General features: G+C 37.3%; 1 protein-coding gene across 4 annotated transcripts in view; it reads right to left on the reverse strand.

Moving 5' to 3' along the window:
* The window catches only part of csmd3a (CUB and Sushi multiple domains 3a), a 423,029-nt gene extending 409,046 nt beyond the window's left edge, over window positions 1-13,983 (reverse strand). For all 4 annotated transcript variants that reach the window (XM_056269911.1, XM_056269909.1, XM_056269910.1 and 1 more), the window contains exon 1: window positions 13,569-13,983. In XM_056269911.1, the coding sequence (XP_056125886.1) occupies window positions 13,569-13,719 (151 nt within the window). In that variant the 5' untranslated portion in view covers window positions 13,720-13,983. The remainder of the gene's footprint in view (window positions 1-13,568) is intronic.
* Window positions 13,984-19,347: the final 5,364 nt, after the last annotated feature.

The following is a 19,347-nucleotide window of genomic DNA, read 5'->3' on the forward strand; positions in this document are numbered from 1 at the left end:
CAACACACAAAACAAAGTGTTGTCCTTAAAACATCACATCTTACTTTCCCTTATTTGCCCGCACAACTATTGCCTGAAGGCTCGAAATTGCGACCGTTTCGATCGCATATGATCCCGAAATTTAATCTGTGCAATCTAACAATATAACTGAGGGCATTTGTGCAAATAATTATTACATACGTAACTTGTATGTGTTTTTAAACGCTGCTCTGTTGTCTGCCGATCGACCACACTGTGCAGCCATCTTAGCTTACCATGTGTGCAGGATAGCTAGCTATACAATTTGCAAACCTAACCTCAGCTCCCTAGTGGAGTAAGCGATTTTGCGTGACTTTAGTTTACATCACCAGTCATTCGGCTAAATTTGCTCAACTTACCGTGTTAATCAGACCCTGAAATTCAGATCCGCTGCAGCGACCAAACAGTTGAAGTGCCGAGGAAGATATTGCATCTGCCTGGAGTCCCCGCCAGTGAAAAAGGGATAATGCCAACTTATAAAATTTAAAATATTTACGTTTGATGAACACACCTGTCACATCGACAGCTGCTCAAATAAATTGTGCATTGTCAACTCACTTTTATAACATTTATTGTACACAAAAACCACATACAAATAACTACCCAAATAAATTGCATGGGTTTTATTTAAAATATATTGTTATATAAAAACTGATATATTTTAAGTAAAGAGGAAGTATTTTGATACTTTTTTTGTATAAAACCAATAAAATAAACTAGATTACAAATATTTAAAATATATAAAACCTACTTTGTGGGTGTAGCACTTTTTACAGTGCACCAATCAGAGTCAAAACAAGCAAAATGCACCAAAATATCTCATTAGCTCCGCCCACTCCCATGAAGCACTGGGAGTGATGTAATCGAGTCGATCTCCCTACACTCTCAAAATACTGAAATGTGGGTTACATATGGATATATGCATAAAAATATTGATTTTATATATACAAAAAACTTACTTAAACTAGTAGTTTTATGTTTCTCCATTTTTAATTCGATTATGCTGTTCGCAATGCTTCATGGGATTGTAGTTCTTTCCCTCACTAAAGCTGTTAAGTTTACAGTAATTTTATCCGATTTTCAAACACTTTTCTACTTCAAATCAAAGTGTGTAATGTTGTGATTCTCCTCGTAGCCGGTTGCTTTTGTTCATATCTTATAACGCTTTAACCAAGACTTTTTTTTAAATCCCTATGGGAGAAATAAATGGAAAAAGTAACTACAGCTGCTGAAAAAGTGAACTAATGCACATCTAATAATATATTAGAGTGATTTCTGAAGGATCATGTGACACTGAAGACTGGAGTAATGATGCTGGAAATTCAGCTTTGATCACAGGAATAAATTACACTTTACTGTATATTCACATAGACAACTGTTTGGTGAGCAGAAGAGACTTCTTTCCATCTTCTGAATGGTAGTGTAAATAAATAAATAACCTGGGTATTGTAAAATATTATACAAAAATCCCACAACAAAGACAAACTCTGATTGCACGAGCCCAAATCAAACCCTCAGGCTCTCTCCGACCACAGACTCATTTAGACTTTATCTCCACTCCTCATTCTGCTTTACTTTCACGCCGGGAAATCTTTCTCTCATCCAGCAATCGCTCAGATTATACGCCGGCCTCCCCGCGGTGACCGCTGACACCGAGCGCTATAAACTGATACGAGAAACAGCATTAACATCACGCTGAGATCACCGAGCCCAGAAAATAGGTCAGTCATACCAACTACATCTAAACACATAAATCTCATTGATATCAGAATGTGAGGCGTGGCGATTTCCACCGGTCCACACACACACACACACACACACACACACACACGAGGGCTCAATCAATTTGTTTTGCCACTGGAGAGGCAGAACAGAGATGACAATACACCTCAATCTTATTTCTTCACACATAACCAGATGGCCGGAGAAGAATCGGAGTCGACAAGCTCCAGAAGCTCGAGTACAGAACCGAGAGTCTTGCGTCTGTAAGATGTGAAAGGAAATTCCTTCAAGAAATATGCTTTATGCAGACAGAAAGATGAGAAAAGAGGTTTGGGCTCCGGAAAGGGTCAGTGTGTAGAGTTGTGGTTCAGTTTGAGATGACACACACACACACACACACACACACACACTCCACTAAGCTCCTTTAAATCTGCTTGGCTCATGGATGTTTAAGAAATAGTTTGAAAGATTGAAAAGAGCAACAAAACACCATATAAGGAGTCCATAACATGAGTTTGGAACAACATAATTCAATGATTTCTATATATAATATTTATATAATTATATTTATATAATTTATTATTATTATATAATCTGGACTGGGCATCTCCGCTTAGACTGCCGCCCCGCGACCCGGCCCCGGATAAGCGGAAGAAGATGGATGGATTATATAATAATAAATAAAATAATATGATAAGATCCACAGGTTCCTATCTAGAAGTCAAATTAGACTGATCAACTTCTGGAATCGCGTTATGTATGTTTATCTGCGATGTTAAGAATGATAAATAATTTTAGCAAATTTACTATTCATATTTATTTTAAATGTATTTTAGCATAATATATATACACACACACACACACACATATATATAATTAAATTATCAAAAGATAGATGGACGGAGAAGATAGATAGATAGATAGATAGATAGATGGATGGATAGATGGATAGATGGATAGATGGATAGATGGATAGATGGATAGATGGATAGATGGATGGATGGATGGATGGATGGATGGATGGATGGATGGATGGATGGATGGATGGATGGATGGATGGATGGATGGATGGATGGATGGATGGATGGATGGATGGATGGATGGATAGATAGATAGATAGATAGATAGATAGATAGATAGACAGATAGATAAAGATAGATAGACAGACAGACAGACAGACAGACAGACAGACAGACAGACAGATAGATAGATAGATAGATAGATAGATAGATAGATAGATAGATAGATAGATAGATAGATAGATAGATAGATAGATAGACAGACAGACAGACAGACAGACAGACAGACAGACAGACAGACAGACAGACAGACAGACAGACAGACAGACAGACAGACAGACAGACAGACAGACAGACAGACAGACTCAAAAGGATGAGTTTGTGTGTGTGAGTGTTCAGGAAACCTGTTTGAAAACAAGTCATTATATGTGCGCTTCTATTCGCCGCTGAAGTGTCAGACTTCAATCCTCAAGGATTAGCTGGGAGAATAACAGGTCGGCATTAGCATCAGGATCACTAGCCCTCAGACCTGCAGTATGTTAACAAGCAGAGAAACCATTAGACATGGATGTGGATCAATCATTTCTGTCATAAGAGCTGTGACACCCAGCCGGGGGTCGTCTCAGAACCCGACAATCCTGTTTAAGACTGTTCATTACATCTGAAAACAAACCATCAGCGGCGCTGTGCGCTGGAATCGAAAGCCAGTATTGATTTGTGGCAGAGTTAGTCTGTGGATGAGGCAACAGGGATCTCAACATGAGTCCGGCTGATCAAAGCACAGGAGATGGCCCTTTGAAGCCCGGAAAAGGGCAAACACACTGTTTCTTTTACTTTACAATGTTTTCATCTATAGTTTAATGCTCAAAAAGTAATAGTAGTAAAGTAAAGTTAGTAGAAGCGGGTCTAATAGTAGAAAAATAGTAGTTTCTCCAAAAAATTAAACATTGAGGCACTTCCTCGAGATTTACAAGAAATTAATGCAACACGTCACCTCATGGGGATCGTTCTTCTGAGATCACAGGACCAGTCAAATACCTCTTAATTTATATTGGGAACCTGCCTAATATTGGAATAAATCTGTGCATATAAATATCAGCATCTGATAAACCAAAACTGCATATTTTTGCTCAGCTCCATATTCTCACTATATCAGACAAAGCCTGATGTATCAAATGATATTTAAAGTCCCCCTGTGGTGAAAATCCAGCTTTTAATGTTGTTTATATGTCTATGTGGTGTTTTTAATGTGTAAGTTCATAAGTCGACAGCATTGCTGAGTATTTTCTGCTTAAAACTGCAGTGAACCAAAGACAGTCTCAAAAACACGGTTTGAAATCGCTGGTGTTTCTGACGTCACAAACGACCTTGTAACCAATCAGATCAACGTGTGATCGTCAACCAGTGGATCTCTGAGTGAGTGAGTGAGTGGAGGCGGGGCTCATTTGCATATTCATAGAACCGCGCATACTGAATGAGGCAAGGGTGTCGAGTTACATTCAAGATATTTTAAGGCATGAATACATTTTTTTTTTTTAAAGGAAAAACTTTTAAAGGAAAAACTTTTAAATATGTAATTTTGGTGATCAAAGATGACGAGTACTAAGGGATAAAATTATTGACTACATGGGGACTTTAACAAAATACACATATTTTGTCTAAAGATTCAACAAACGCTCCATTCTAACTTATTTCATCTGTCAGGCTTTATAGGGTTAAGAGTGCATGTTAAGTTTTAAATGATAAAAATATTATAACAATAACCTAAAACATGCTCAAGGCTTTGTCTGGAAACTGCCTTTTCAATGCACGTACAAACATCCTCAAAAATAAGAGGTTGAAAAAAGTAAATCAATTTCTAAATGCTAATTTATTTTCCAACTCATGAATCCATTTCTACTGGGAAATAAGCACTGTAGACATTAGATATGTGCTTGGGGTTTTTGTCAAGCTCACTTGAATTTGTTCTAGATCATTAGATGTGACATTAAGGTGATGTTTGTTTTAGGAGGTGAATTCATGCAAACGCTGCTTGTTCAGTCAGCGGAGTTTTCTTTTCTGACAGTCAAAAATGCATTTGGATGATGTGTGATGCATTACGATACATTAGCGATAACCATACTTTACAAGTGATGAACTTCACCTGTATCAACTAGACCTTACTCCAAACCTGTATGACTTTCTTAAAGATCTGTTGTTTCGGAGTCTCCTATAACAGGTTTACATGCATCCAAGTTCAAAAAACACTTTAATTCTCTCTAATATACAGTGAACATCTCCTATTGTCTCGAAGAGTCTGAAACGGTTAGTTTGAAGATTCAGTCTCTCTAAACTCCGCCTCTCTGAGAGCTGCTCTGCTCTGATTGGCCAGACGGCCAAGTCTTTTGTGATTGGTCGACTGCTTACAGCGCATGTCGGAAAATAAATTTTCATTAACATCTGGATTTTCCAACGCTATCTCACGACCAATTCGTACGAGTGATTAAAAGGTGGCTAATTTGTACGAATTCATACGACCTCACTCGTACGAATTTGTACGATTTGTCTAAACCCACGTGATGGGTAGGTTTAGGGGCGGGGTCAGGGGTAGGTCATTCGTACAAACTCATATGAATTTGGTAACTCGTAAAATATGTACGAATTAGCAAAAATCTTACAAATTTGTTCGAGTGAGGTCGTATGAATTAGTAAGAATTAGCCACCTCGTAAAATTCGTACGAATTGCCGTGAGATCGGGCTGGAATTTTCCCCAGAGTTATAAAGTGTGGGTTTCACCGTATCAATCTCATCACAGTGGATTTGCTTTGTCAGCAGAAAACAGCGTCTTCTCGACACGAACAACACGAACCGAACTCTTCCCGTCTCAGATACACTAGTGTTTGAGGGCGGGGCTTAGAGCCAATTTAGCCAATCAAGACCAGAGGACGGGCATTATGCAAATTAGTTACATTGTAACAGGATTGTAACAGGAAGTGAGACTGGAATTACCGACGACTCGTTTCAACAGTTCAGAATCACTTCTTTCTTTTAGGAGACCTTTTACATTTACAGCTGTATTACATGAAAGATAATATTTGAAAAAGCCTAATTGGGCACTTTAACATTTTTTTTGTAATGCAGAAGACATTAATACAAGCTCCATTTTTAGGTGAACTGTCCCTTTAAGTATTATAATTTCCCAGTTTATGCGTCATGTCTAACTGACAAAGATCTCCCAAATCTGAGACACTTTGAGGAAACATTCAAAAGAGGCAATAAAAGTGGATTAAGTTCACTTAGAAGTGAAGAAACCACTAAGCCAGTGATCACAGGTAATCCCTTCTGACAGAAAGCAATCGCTGGACAAGGAACAGATGATGTGATGTGAATCAAGAACGCCTGAATTATTGAAGGGAACACAAACAATGCGAATATTATCATCACACAGCAAACCCGGCGGGACTTCGGAGGAGAGTGTTAAAGCAACACAACTAATCAAACTTCATCAGTGTCAATTACCAGAAGCCCCTGTCTTTCTACAATACTGCCGGCCCAGATCGGGTTAATAAACCAGTGAATGATAATTACGATCGCCCAGGTCTGCCATCTGTGATGCAGTGTGTGTGAGACGGGTGGAGAACGCCTGCTTTCCAAGACCAGGGATTCCTGGGATTCACAGGGTTTGTGTAATAAACTTAAGCGTGTTTCGTACTCAGCTGAACCCTGAAGCGCCTGATAACCGAGAGCTTGAGCAACCGAGCGAGACTTTCCAGAGCTTAAAACAAAAGACTGTGGAGTCTTTAGAGAAACGAATGTCAGAAGATAAATGTGAAGAGAAGCGCAGGTAGGAGACGGATGGAAATAAGCGGAGAGACAACATCACTACTGTCACTCATGCTTAGCTTTAGGGATTTGTTCTAACATTTGCCACACATGGTTTAGGTTACAAACATAATATCCTGAAATCATGCGGTTTGCCGATGTATTCATACTTTTCTAAGCAATAGCACTTATAATTTTCACCTAGTGGATGATAAAACACCTGCAAACTCCAGAGCGGCGTACAAACTAAGTAACTTTACAGCACAAGTTTTTGAATAAAATAGAATGTCAACTTAATAAATGATTATGTACACTGGCGGTCAATAGTTTTGGATCGGTATGATTTTTAATGTTTTTAATAGAAGTCTTTTCGGCTCACCAAAGCTGCCTTTATTTGATTAAAAATACAAAAAACAGTAATATTGTTTAAAGGGGTGATGAACTGAGAAATCAAACTTTCCTTGAGCTTTTGACATCTAAGAGGTCATCATATTATAAGAATATCCTGTAAGTTTCAGAACTGAAAACGTCCTTGTTAGTCCAATAAAAGCTTTTATTGACACCAGGCTCAGCAAACGACTCGTTTTTCGTTCCCCCCCCCCCCCCCCCCAGAATAAGATCGACGCCTACTTCAACACGGACGGTTTAGCCCCGCCCACCGATTCGCGCATTACACGAAACTCATTATAATATGCACAACTGTTATCCACTCACAGCAGTGGGCGTTAACTTCCAAGTCTTCAATGCGAGACGCCCATAAAAACCGAGCGTTTTTGAGCTAGGCTAAAAACTAGGGTAGAAAATAGTCTATTTCTTATTTATTTTGATGTTTCTGAATTTAAAAACCAAGCAAACGTCATAAGTTGACCTCAGACAACAATATAAAAAAATGTAAAAAGCCAGTTCATGACCCCTTTAACATTATGACGATTTAATAACTGTTTTCTAAGTGTAATTTAATTTATTCCTGTGATCAAAGCTGAATTTTCAGCATCATTACTCCAGTCTTCAGTGTCACATGATCCTTCAGAAATCACTCTAATATGATGATTTGATGATCAAGAAACATTTATGATTATTATCAGTGTTGAAAATCAGTGTACATATTTATTTCCGGATTCTTTGATGAATATAAAGTTCAAAAGAATAGCATTTATTTGAAATAGAATATTTTGGAACATGTCTTTACTGTAACTTTTGATCAATTTAATTCATCCTTGATGAATAAAAGTATTGATTTCTTTTAGTTCTTTCCCCCAAAAAATTAAATAAGAATTCTCACTGACCCCAAACTTTGGAACGGTAGTGTTTAATGTTACAAAAGATTTATATTTCAGATAAATGCTGTTCTTTTGAACTTTCTATCCATCAAAGAATCCTGAAATAAAAATGTGCACAACTGTTTTCAACACTGATAATAATCATACATGTGTCTTGAGCATCAGATCCTCATATTAGAGTGATTTCTGGAGGATCATGTGACACTGAAGACTGGAGTAATGATGCTGAAAAGATCACAGGAATAAATTACACTTTACTATATAGAAAACAGATGATTTACATTTGAATTTTTTTGTATTTTTAATCAAAAATCTTACCGATCCAAAACTTTTGACTGGTAGTGTATGTTATATAACCGGTCTGAACTAAAAACAACAGACAGCCTGAATAAATGAAAAGGCAAATTCAATGACAGGACAGGGAATTTCGCCAAAAGACGACGAGTTTGCAGGTTTAACAACTAATTATTTAAATAACTTATTTGAAAAGAAAAAAAATAGGTGTATATAGATGAACAGACTCCCTAATACACTCATTAGTTGAATGAAAGATGATATTTGAAGCGCATATTAAAGTCGGCCGGATAGGTACAAGACAAATCTGACGTCTGAGCAACATTTCAAGTCAATTATCTCTGACGAGGACGGAGAGGTTGATGATGGATCACAATGTCAATTAAAGCGTCGTCTGCTTGACTGATTCGATTAATTTCTGCACTATTTCCACTCAGGGGTCACGCTGCTTTTACACATGATCTTCACAGCGCTTCAGGAGAGCGTGAGGAGTAAAGGTGATCAGGATCAAGCAGAACATCGTTTCATACGCCGTTTCTGAATCTGATGTTGTGGAGAAACAAGGCAGTGTTGATAATATCACCAAAACCTCCAGTAAAAACTATGGCTTTTAGTCGAAGATGACATTACAGGTGAAAATGAAAGATGAAAATATTGTGCAAAAGTTCATTTATTTCAGTAATTCAACTTAAAAGGTGAAATATAGACTCATTACATGCAAAGTGAGATATTTCAAGCCTTTATTTGTTATAATTTTGATGATTATGGCTTACAGCTTATGAAAACCCCAAATTCTGAAAAGGTTTTCATATCTGCAAGCCATAATCATCAAAATTATAACAAATAAAGGCTTGAAATATCTCACTTTGCATGTAATGAGTCTATATTTCACCTTTTAAGTTGAATTACTGAAATAAATGAACTTTTGCACCATATTCTAATTTTTCGAGTTTCACCTGTAATGCTGATTATACTTTAGACTGCAACATATGCCTTTGCGTCCAAACAGACATAAACAAATAAAGATTGGTAACACTTTACAATAAGGTTCATTATTAACATTAGCTAACTAACAATACTTCTACAGCATTAATTAATCTTGGTTAATATTAATTTTAACATTTACGAATACATTAAAATCAAAGGTTGTATTTGTTAACATTAGTTAATGCACTGTGAACTAACATAAACAATAAACTGTATTTTATTAACTAACATTAACAAAGATTAATAAATACTGTCAGAAATGTATTGCTCATTGTTCGCTCATGTTAGATAATATATTAACTAATGAACCTTATTGTAAAGTGTCACTGATATATCTAACATTCATTTAAATGGCTGCTTTATGCTTGTGTGGAAACTGTGATACATTTAATTTTTTGATGAATAGAAAGTTTAAAAGAACAGCATTTATTGAAACAGAGTCTTTTGTAACATTATAAATGTCTTTGTCACTTTTGATCAATTCAATGCGCCCTTGCTGACCACAAAACTGTTAAATGGTAGTATATATAAAAAAAATCAGTAGAATAACTCAATTCTTCTTCAAACTGTGATCAAAGCCTGAAATCAAATACTTCTCATTAAATTCCTTTTAAAGCAAATAAAAATAATGTTATTCACATCCATTTATAGCTCTACACTTCGCTTCTAGGAGAAAAGCATGAGACGGATGAGAAAGCTCGTCACAAGCACTGGTTTTTACAGTAACTACATAATGGACTCCTGAAATACTGTCGCATCTTGAGCTTCTGCTCGCTATAAACTAGCGTTTGCATCTGAGTGTGTAATTAAAGCATCGATGAGCGCTCCGGATCACGTCCTCCACCGTCCATCACTGGATGAAGGAGAAATACAGGCATCTTCGGGGTTTTCCTTCACTATTCAACGAGCACTCGACAGAAAAGCTCTGATGTTGAAGCGTTTAAAACGATAGTTCAGACAAATGTGAGAATTGTTCATATAGTGGCCATGACCGTCAAGCTTCAAAACGGACAAAAAAGCAACATATCATATAAATGACTTGTGCACTACTCCACGTTTTTAAGCCGTACGATTAAATGCAAAAAAAAATCTGTGAAATGTACATTAAAAAAAGGCAGCTGTGGTTGCCAGAATTTTACAGTAAAAAATACAGTAGCAATATTTTAGGTTTTAAAGAGCTGAGGTAAATACTAATATACAGTATAATAAAGTATAGTAAAATAATGCAATACTGTACATAAGTGACGAGACTAAATAAGTGGATTTTGAGAATGTCAATTTAGGTTTTTTCACTGTAAATTATAAGATGACTTCTTATTTTAACAGTATTTGCTTTTATTAAAACGTCCCGTTAGTTTATCACCGTATATAGAAAGAGAACTTACTGAACAGGTTTTTATTGTAGAATTTATTTTAAAGAGCAATAAAGCTGTTTGTGAATGTAAAAGGTCTGCAAAGTTTTAAAGATCAAAGTGCACGACAAATAAAGTTATCGTCTCCTAAAAGAAAGAAGTGATTCTGAACTGTTGAAACGAGTCGTCGGTAATTCCAGTCTCACTTCCTGTTACAATGTAACTAATTTGCATAATTCCCGCCTGTGGTTTTGCGAATCACTTTAAAGCACTTCAGAAGGACGAGATTGCAGTAAAACCAACATCATTGTTACTGTTCGTATCACTAGCGCTGAGGTAGAGTTGGAAATCAGATATGCTAATGAGCATTTCGTTTTCAACATGTGCTGTAAGCAGTCGGCCAATCACAACAGACTGGGCCGTCTGACCAATCAGAGCAGAGCAGCTCTCAGAGAGGCGGGGCTTAGAGAGGCTGAATCTTCAAACTAACCGTTTCAGACCTTTTTATAATAAATGCGGTGATGTGCAGTGTATAATGAGAAAACATGAATGTAAACATATTGAGACTCAAAAACAGGAACACTTTAAAAACATATTTTCACAGTGTAGCTTTGAGACATAAACAAACCACAATTTGGTATTCAGAGACAATCTTCTCATGCACTTCAGCTCTCAAATTTCATTCTCCTTTCTGCAAATATTCAAACTGCTGTTGGTTCAGCGAAAGCATGTCAAACCATGACGCCAGACATTTTTAAAACTGAGATTTGTGAGGCTTATCGTGGGTTTTGTTTTATTTGTAGGTGTTCTGGACATTGTGAACAAGATCTCCCTAAAGATTATTAAAAAAATAAACAGCAAACGGGTTCGTAACAAACATGAGGGTGAGTAAATATTAAATAATGAATGAACTAAACCCAAACACTAGAGATCAAGGTCATCCTCCAGCCGAGCAAATGAAAGCCGCATGTAGAGACTCAAACTGTTCAAATTACCAGACCACGACCGATCGAGTGGGACCAGATCAATAATATCAAATGAGATGAAAAGTTATTTCATGGGCCTCCCAATTCAACACGCAGCCCAATTTTCTAAGCGCCTCTTATTAAAAATGCATCAAGAGAGCCTTGAAGGCAGCGCTGTTGTTTGGCCAAGGACATTATATGAGAAATAACTTCAAAGCCACGACTGCAACTCCCGCGGCCTTGTGTCGAAACACTGTTGATAGAAGAAAGCCACTGAATATTTGCATTCATGAAAAGAGCTCCATTATTTACCAATGTGACATTATGATGAATCGAGCAGATCTCAGAGCTGAACTACAGTAATCATGCTTTCTGTCCGACGGCATTTCAATCCCAGCCCTGTGTGACATTTACCTACAACACAACGAGGACTTCACATGCACAACGACCTGCTGTTGTTGTTTAGCACACGAACATGCACACGAAAGCTGGAATGAATACGAGGGAGGCTAATGTTAATGTCGTGCTGCGGCAGCACAACTTCATTCTATGGTTTCCATTAGACTGAGTCACTAAACACTCGAGTTTAAAGGTGTTTTTGGAAGTAAAAATGGGTTTAAACAGCAGCGTGGGGGATGTTTTACTCATCCAGTCGGCTTCGAGTCACGTCAAATTAAAGAAGGATTTCATACTGTGCAATCTAAACACACACATCTATCAAAATGCAGTTCATTATTTGACACACAACACATATATCCAGTATATTTATTCTTCTCATGTCACTAGTTTTACCCTTCGAGTCGCTATATGTGACAGTTCTGAGTCTCTCTGTGAGGTTTAGTCTGCCTGTTATAAATCTAATGCATAAACAACATATGAAGAGCATCAATCACGCCTGCTGTCCTGTTCTACAAGACCCTTGCAACCGGTGCTTTTCATTAAAGCAAAGCCCTGCAGGAATCCTGAACTGTGCACTTCATTAACAAGATTAATAAGACCAGTTATTTTATACAGTATGAGAAGAGAAACGGTATCAGAGTTGTCAGAGTAACTGGAGAAATATAAATAAATGCTTCGTCAAATGGAGCATTTTAGGGGCAACTGCAAAAAATGTTACAGGAAAACAATGAAAGAAACATGAAATCAAATCAATCCATCCACCTCATATTTACCCAACTCTCCCTAAAATCCTCCATGTTACTGCAACAAATATGATTAAATATATATATATGATGTGACAATGTTACAAGTATTACAAGGCTGGCATCCTGGTATATATTTTACAGGTCCTTATGTCATTCAGTTTTATAATATTAACTTATTTGAGCTATTAGAATGTGTTACTGTAAAATTTACTGATAATAATAATAAAAGTGGAAGGCCATATGTAACATAAAATGCCCTGATAAGAAATTTATGAAGAAAAAAATAAGTTTTAAAATAAATTCTAAACAAATGTGATGATTCACATAGAGGAAATTGTGGAAATGCCTCTTTAAACATAAATGGAGGCATTTTTTTTTTTTTTTACATTTTTACTGTAAATCTATACATTCGCATTGTTGAATAGGCTACAATAAAAAAAATTCCTTAGGAAAAACTTACAATACTTTAAAATGCCATGTTTTATCTTTAAATGTAGTGTATGTTACGTTCACACAAGAAATATATTAGTCACTTCAAAATACAAAAATGCTACATAATGCATTAATATCGAGAGATAGATAGACAGACAGATAGATAGATAGATAGATAGATAGATAGATAGATAGATAGATAGATAGATAGATAGATAGATAGATAGATAGATAGATAGATAGATAGATAGACTTTTGTTCACTTCCATTCAGATCTCTAGATTTTGATGAGAACTGAGAATGAAATGAGAACACAGTTGAGAACCGGGACAAAACGAGAACAAATTAACAAAAAACGCGCTTTCTCCCCATCAGTGGTAACGCACTCGACTAGAGAACGCATATAAAAAGCCTGTGTTTGTTCCGAACGCATATGAATGCAGGTGTGCCCAGCAATGCACAGATATATAACTGAGGCTCTGTAAACTATGTTTTTGCGTTTTTCCAGATCGGATCCAGAGACACCTGCAGCCCCTGGAACAGCAGCACTTACCCTGAGCACACGACAGTGCACAGCACAACACTATATTCCCAATGATAAATCCAGTTTTAATCGTCATCGTGGTAGCGCGAGCGCATCTGATAAATCCTCTATTCGAAAGCACTAAAAATCCTCGGCATCCATCATTATCATCTGCTCTCATACTGTCAGGTGTCCGGCAGAAACGGGTATTCCTCGCGCTGGAGAGAGAGAGACTGATCTGGAGTCAGTCAGCGCTGGATGTATGAGGAGACCAACAGCAGCAGAACCTTGACGAGGACTCAACCATCTCGCCAACAGGGGCACAAAGTATTCTCTGTACTCCTCATACGAGTCTCCTCAGTGCTCACTTACACACAGCGCATGCCGCTTTCAGTGCATCTCTAATGAACGCATGCATTCGCTTCTCATGCGCGCGGCATTTCACAACGAGTCGCCACGCGCGCGCGCGTTCCTGTTTAAATGTTGCAGTCGCATCAACCAGAAGCGACGTCTGAACGCTTGGAAAAGTGAATGCATGCAATCGGCGACATCGGTGCATCGTCATTGATCACATGCAGGATAATATATGTTTTTAAAATGAAACGGATTGCCAACTGCGCGCTTTCAATGTTTCTGTTTTTAAATGTTATTGGTAAAAACATGCATGCAATCAGAGAATTGCCAGCGCACGTCAGATTCAATGCATATTGTAACGTTTTAAATTGCATTTACAAATAGTAACTGTTCAAATGAACATGCATCAACTAAAGCAATATCTACTCTAATAAAGAGAAAGAGAAATAGCACGGTCACTATACGTGCCTAAAATGTAATTTTGCAAGTAGTTGCTTTTGCACACATTACTATTTAAAATGTTTGCAATGCACAACGCAAAAGCAATGCCAGTAACACTTAATATAGAGTCCTTGTTAAACATGTTACATGTAGTTACTATAGTGATTACTATAAATTGTGCATAATTGCAACTAACCCTAAACCACAACATAATCTTAAGTACAACGTAGACGTAGTTGATTATTATTACTCAGTACTTAATATATAATTACACAGTAAACGGACACCTTTGAATAAAGTGTAACCACAATGCATAATTCTAATAAATGCACATATGCAATGCATTCAAAAAAAGTGCTTTGTCATTAAACACTGCATGAAATGCACAACACGCGTTTTATTTAGCATAAAGTTGCACTTTTATGCATTAACGCATTTGCACTGCATCTACTGAAACCAATGCATTAGTTTATGTTTTGCATTATCATAATCAGTCCATTCCAGCACTTCATTAAAAGTGGGAGAGTGCCCAATTTATCTATGTTTAGCCCCCCTAAGGTACATTTAATCAACGGTGGGATGTTAGAGGGAGTCTTCCGCCATCTGTAGGTTAGGACCACTTCTGTTCCACACACACAGAGAGAGAGAGAGACACTCTCTCTCACTCACTCTCACACACACACACACACACACACTAACTCTCACACACGCGCGCACACATACACACACACACAGCCAACTTCTCATTACCCTCTCTCTAATAAAACTAATACTCAACACACACTCACTCACACACACACACACACAAACACACAGCTGTGTTTTTGTGATATATGAGGACATTCCATAGGCGTAATGACTTTTATACTGGACAAACTGTGTATTCTATCCCCCTACACTGCCCCTATCCCTAAACCTGCCCATCACAGGAGACATGCTGCATTTTTACATTAAAAAAAAAAAACATTGTTTTTTAAGCTATTTGAAATATGAGGACTCATGCAATGTCCTCATATATCACGTGTAAGTTGTAATACCAGTGTAATATGCATGTCATTATACACATTTGTGTCCTCATATATCACAAAAACAAGAGCACACACACACACACACACACACACACACACACACACACACACTCACAGCCAACTTCTCTCTTACCCTCTCTCTAATAAAACTAATACTCAACACACACACACACACACACACACACACACACACACACTCACAGCAACTTCTCTCTTACCCTCTCTCTAATAAAGCTAATACTCAACACACACACACACACACACACACAGGTCAGTCGAGAGCTGTCCGTGGTGCTGAATTAATTACTGCACACTATAGATTCCAGAACATCCTATTAAGGAACAGTTCACACAAAACATCATTTACTTGACATCAATCTCACTAAACGATCAAAATGTGATGCTGTTTGATATTCAACCACAACTAATGTTCAATACAACAATCAGTTATGGTCACACAAGGCTTTAAAAAGGTCAACAACAAAAAACTTATTTAAGTCTTCTAAAGATATGCGATATATGTGCGAATATTCACTATAAATGATTCATCTTCTCCTCGGTAGATTCTTTGTGCTGAGAATATTAAAACTTTGGCTTGACCTGACATCAAAACTATAAAAGGTTTTCAATTTATTTGATTTAAGCAAAAACACTTATGAGGGGAATTAACTACTCATTCAATCTAGCGTTGCGACATAATCAGCGATGATACATGATAAAATATAAAACTAATAACTAAAAGGGAGTTCCCTCTTCTGCACATCATGCAGCGATAACCAATGGGAGTTGCAGTGAAGTTAGAATATAAACTTTGTAAATGTCTTGTCTTAGATGTATAAAAATGCATTTGGGAAACTCTTTTGTTGTAATTTCCATCACCAAATCACATTGACTTTTATAAGACTTTTACCATTGCTTATCAACCTCAGAGCTTGAAAGTGTATATGTTATCTTAAAAAAACAGGATTAAAGAAAACATGCTTTTTATCAAACTCTTGATTTTGTGTTCAGGCTCTACTAGAACAGGTTTTCCTGCTTGAATGTTTGATTATTTCCCTCATATTCTCCATTGTTGCGGCTCCTCTCTTCCCAGTCTGTCAGTAACGCTCTGTTTACTTCCTGTCTCTATGAAGCCCCTCCTTCTGAAAAGCACACTGTGCTCTGATTGGTCGGCTGGAGCAGTGTGCTGTGATTGGTCGAGCGCTTTGAGTGTGTTTGGGAAATGTTCCGCCCCTTCCCATAACCGCCAGTTTAACACACTACTAACTAACTCAACCAGGCCCCGCCCCTTTATTCTGCGCATTAATTATTATAATGAGGAATATTGTGACGTGTTCGTTCCCGGAAGAAACTCAGGGAGTTCAGAAACACTGACTCTGATATAGAGAATAACTTTTTCATGCTCAAACAGCAACATTACACACACTAAAGAAAGATGAACATGGGAAAAGCTCTTTAAAGTCCCACTCCGATCATATTTTGAGCTATTTTTTAAACATTCAGTGGTCTTTAAATTATGATTATGCCCTTTTTAGCCAAAATCACAAAACCTGTGCCGTTTTCTGGGACTTCGCTTCAGCAGAGCGGCAGTTGCTCATTAGCAATTCGCCTCTGCGTTGTGGGCGGAGCCGTTGGCACGGAGACGCCCCTCCCCCTGCCCGTTGCTGAGAGCTCTGTCTCTCCCGCTAGCTTACACCCCCAATACCGGTGGGGCAACAGTATTATATACACGTTCATTATTATTATCCGAAGTTAATCAAAGTTATCACCGATCACCGATCATTATTTCACTCCAAGACGTCGCGTGTGGAGACGCCCAGTGGAGTTACTACGTCACAACTCCAGTCTATTTTAGCCAGCATTTTAGCGTCTGCTACTGATTCACAGCCATTTGAATGTAGAAATACTCAGAAATACAACTTTGAGCTGATTTTACTCAAGATATGTCCTCTAACATCAGAAAAATGCCACAAGAACATGTTAACACCTAGAAAAACATTATTTTCATCGGAGTGGGTCTTTAAGTAGGCCTAGTTGTGTAATTTAGTTTTTAATGCAAGTTCTTGATGTTATTCTGAATGATTCATCAGTTCACAATTATTCCAAAGAAAGTATTATATTAGAAAGTATTATTCAAATGTTTTCTTTGGAATAATGTAAATTGCATAATCGCAGAAAGTTGTTCGATTTCCAGAAAGTGTTGAACAGGACATTTGGACATAAAGCTCAACCGGACCCTTTAATTCGCCTCGGCTGTTGTGCTCTATTGAGCCCTGCACATGCTATTAGAGAAACGCTTGTAAAAAGCACAAGCAATAAGTTGTACAGGCGTATCCAGAGCCGTCATTGTGCTCTATTGATACATATTGCATGACATGAGAACGCCAGACGCTTTTAGTCTCGAGCTGCCGATAGGTGAAAAACATCTTTTGAGTTACAGTCACTTTAAATCAACTGAGAAACCAAGACAAGCATTTCTCTAGACTCTGATACAGTGAAAGCTGTGCACGTCTCACACACTCCAGCCGAGGATTAGCCCACACACTGCAACAGCACCACTGCAATAACACCCTCTGTGTGATACATGCTCCTGGATGCAGAGCGTGCTGCTCTTCGGTGATTTATTTCTAGAGCAACCCATCTGGCCATTGATCTGGTGGAGGCCTCGCTGAAAACTGGCTCGCTGTCAAATATTTCTCTCATATCAATACTTTTCACAAACTGAAAATAGATAAACAAGCAGTGTTGAGGGTTATGTGTTACACAATCAGAGTATTTTTTTCAATGCATCGCTTGTTAAATGTGCGCCACTACATGCATTTTCTGATCAATGTGATTGAAAACGTCGGGATTAACATGTTTCAGGTGTGCATGATTCAATAAATTCACATTTATTTGTATAGCGCTTTTCACAATACACATCATTTCAAAGCAGCTTTCCAGTAAATGCATGAGTCCACATTATAATGTGCACTGATCTGTTATCAGAGGTAAATGTCTAAGTTATGTATTTCAGAAATGTACATTTCAGCTAAAAATGCATTAAATTAAACAATGTTATAATTTAAGGCAGAAACAACGAGCTCATTGAAGTAATGAATACTTGTTTGTTTACAAATGATTATGACATTTAGAAAAATGGCATAATCATGACATAATTATGACAAAAAATGCATAATAAATGATGGGAATTAAAGTTCTGGAGACATGCACAGCGGGACAAACACTTCTTTCGGCTCACTCTGAGATTTATGTTTTAGAAATGCCAAAATACAGCTGGTAAGCAAAAATAAATCCGGGCATTTTAACAGAATCGGGTTATACTTGTTATTTGTGACAAAACGGCCGAGTTTGGGGTTTGCCTGGATTCGCTCTGCCCTGGAGCTCGAGGAACGGACTGTGAACTTCACCAATGCAATTTTCATGGAACGGCCGATAAACGATTGCATGCAAACATGACTGTGGGCGACAGAGAAGAAACAGCAAAACACCTCGATTCTGGAGCAGAGAGAGTCTCAGTCAGACAACAGGAGCACTGAGCGGTCTATAAAGTTATAATTTCATAAATTATAATATTATATAAAATAACATTAGTAGTATGTAACAGACAGGGAAAAGAATAAATATAGTGCATGCTCTTAAAAAGGCATTAAATAGAAAAATGTAATACATTTTAAATAATAATATAATATAGTATAGTATAATATATATATTTTATTTGCATTTTTTTTACATATTTAAAAAATATATATAATGTAATGTAATATATAATGGACAGGGAAAATATAAATCCACAGCATGAGTCATACAAAAAGGGGTACTAATACTGTAAAACTAAAAATATATATATATAAAGAAATAAGAATGCATATTTTGCTAATGCATTTTCATGGTACGGCCTACATACTGTACGGTAGCATGCAAACATGTCTGTAAACACTAGTCCACAGCAAAAAATCACTTCTGATGAGACAAATAACTGCAAT

The sequence above is a fragment of the Rhinichthys klamathensis genome, unplaced genomic scaffold (assembly GCF_029890125.1).
Source record: "Rhinichthys klamathensis goyatoka isolate OS25496 unplaced genomic scaffold, OSU_Roscu_1.1 h1tg000293l_1, whole genome shotgun sequence".
NCBI lineage: Eukaryota > Metazoa > Chordata > Actinopteri > Cypriniformes > Leuciscidae > Rhinichthys > Rhinichthys klamathensis.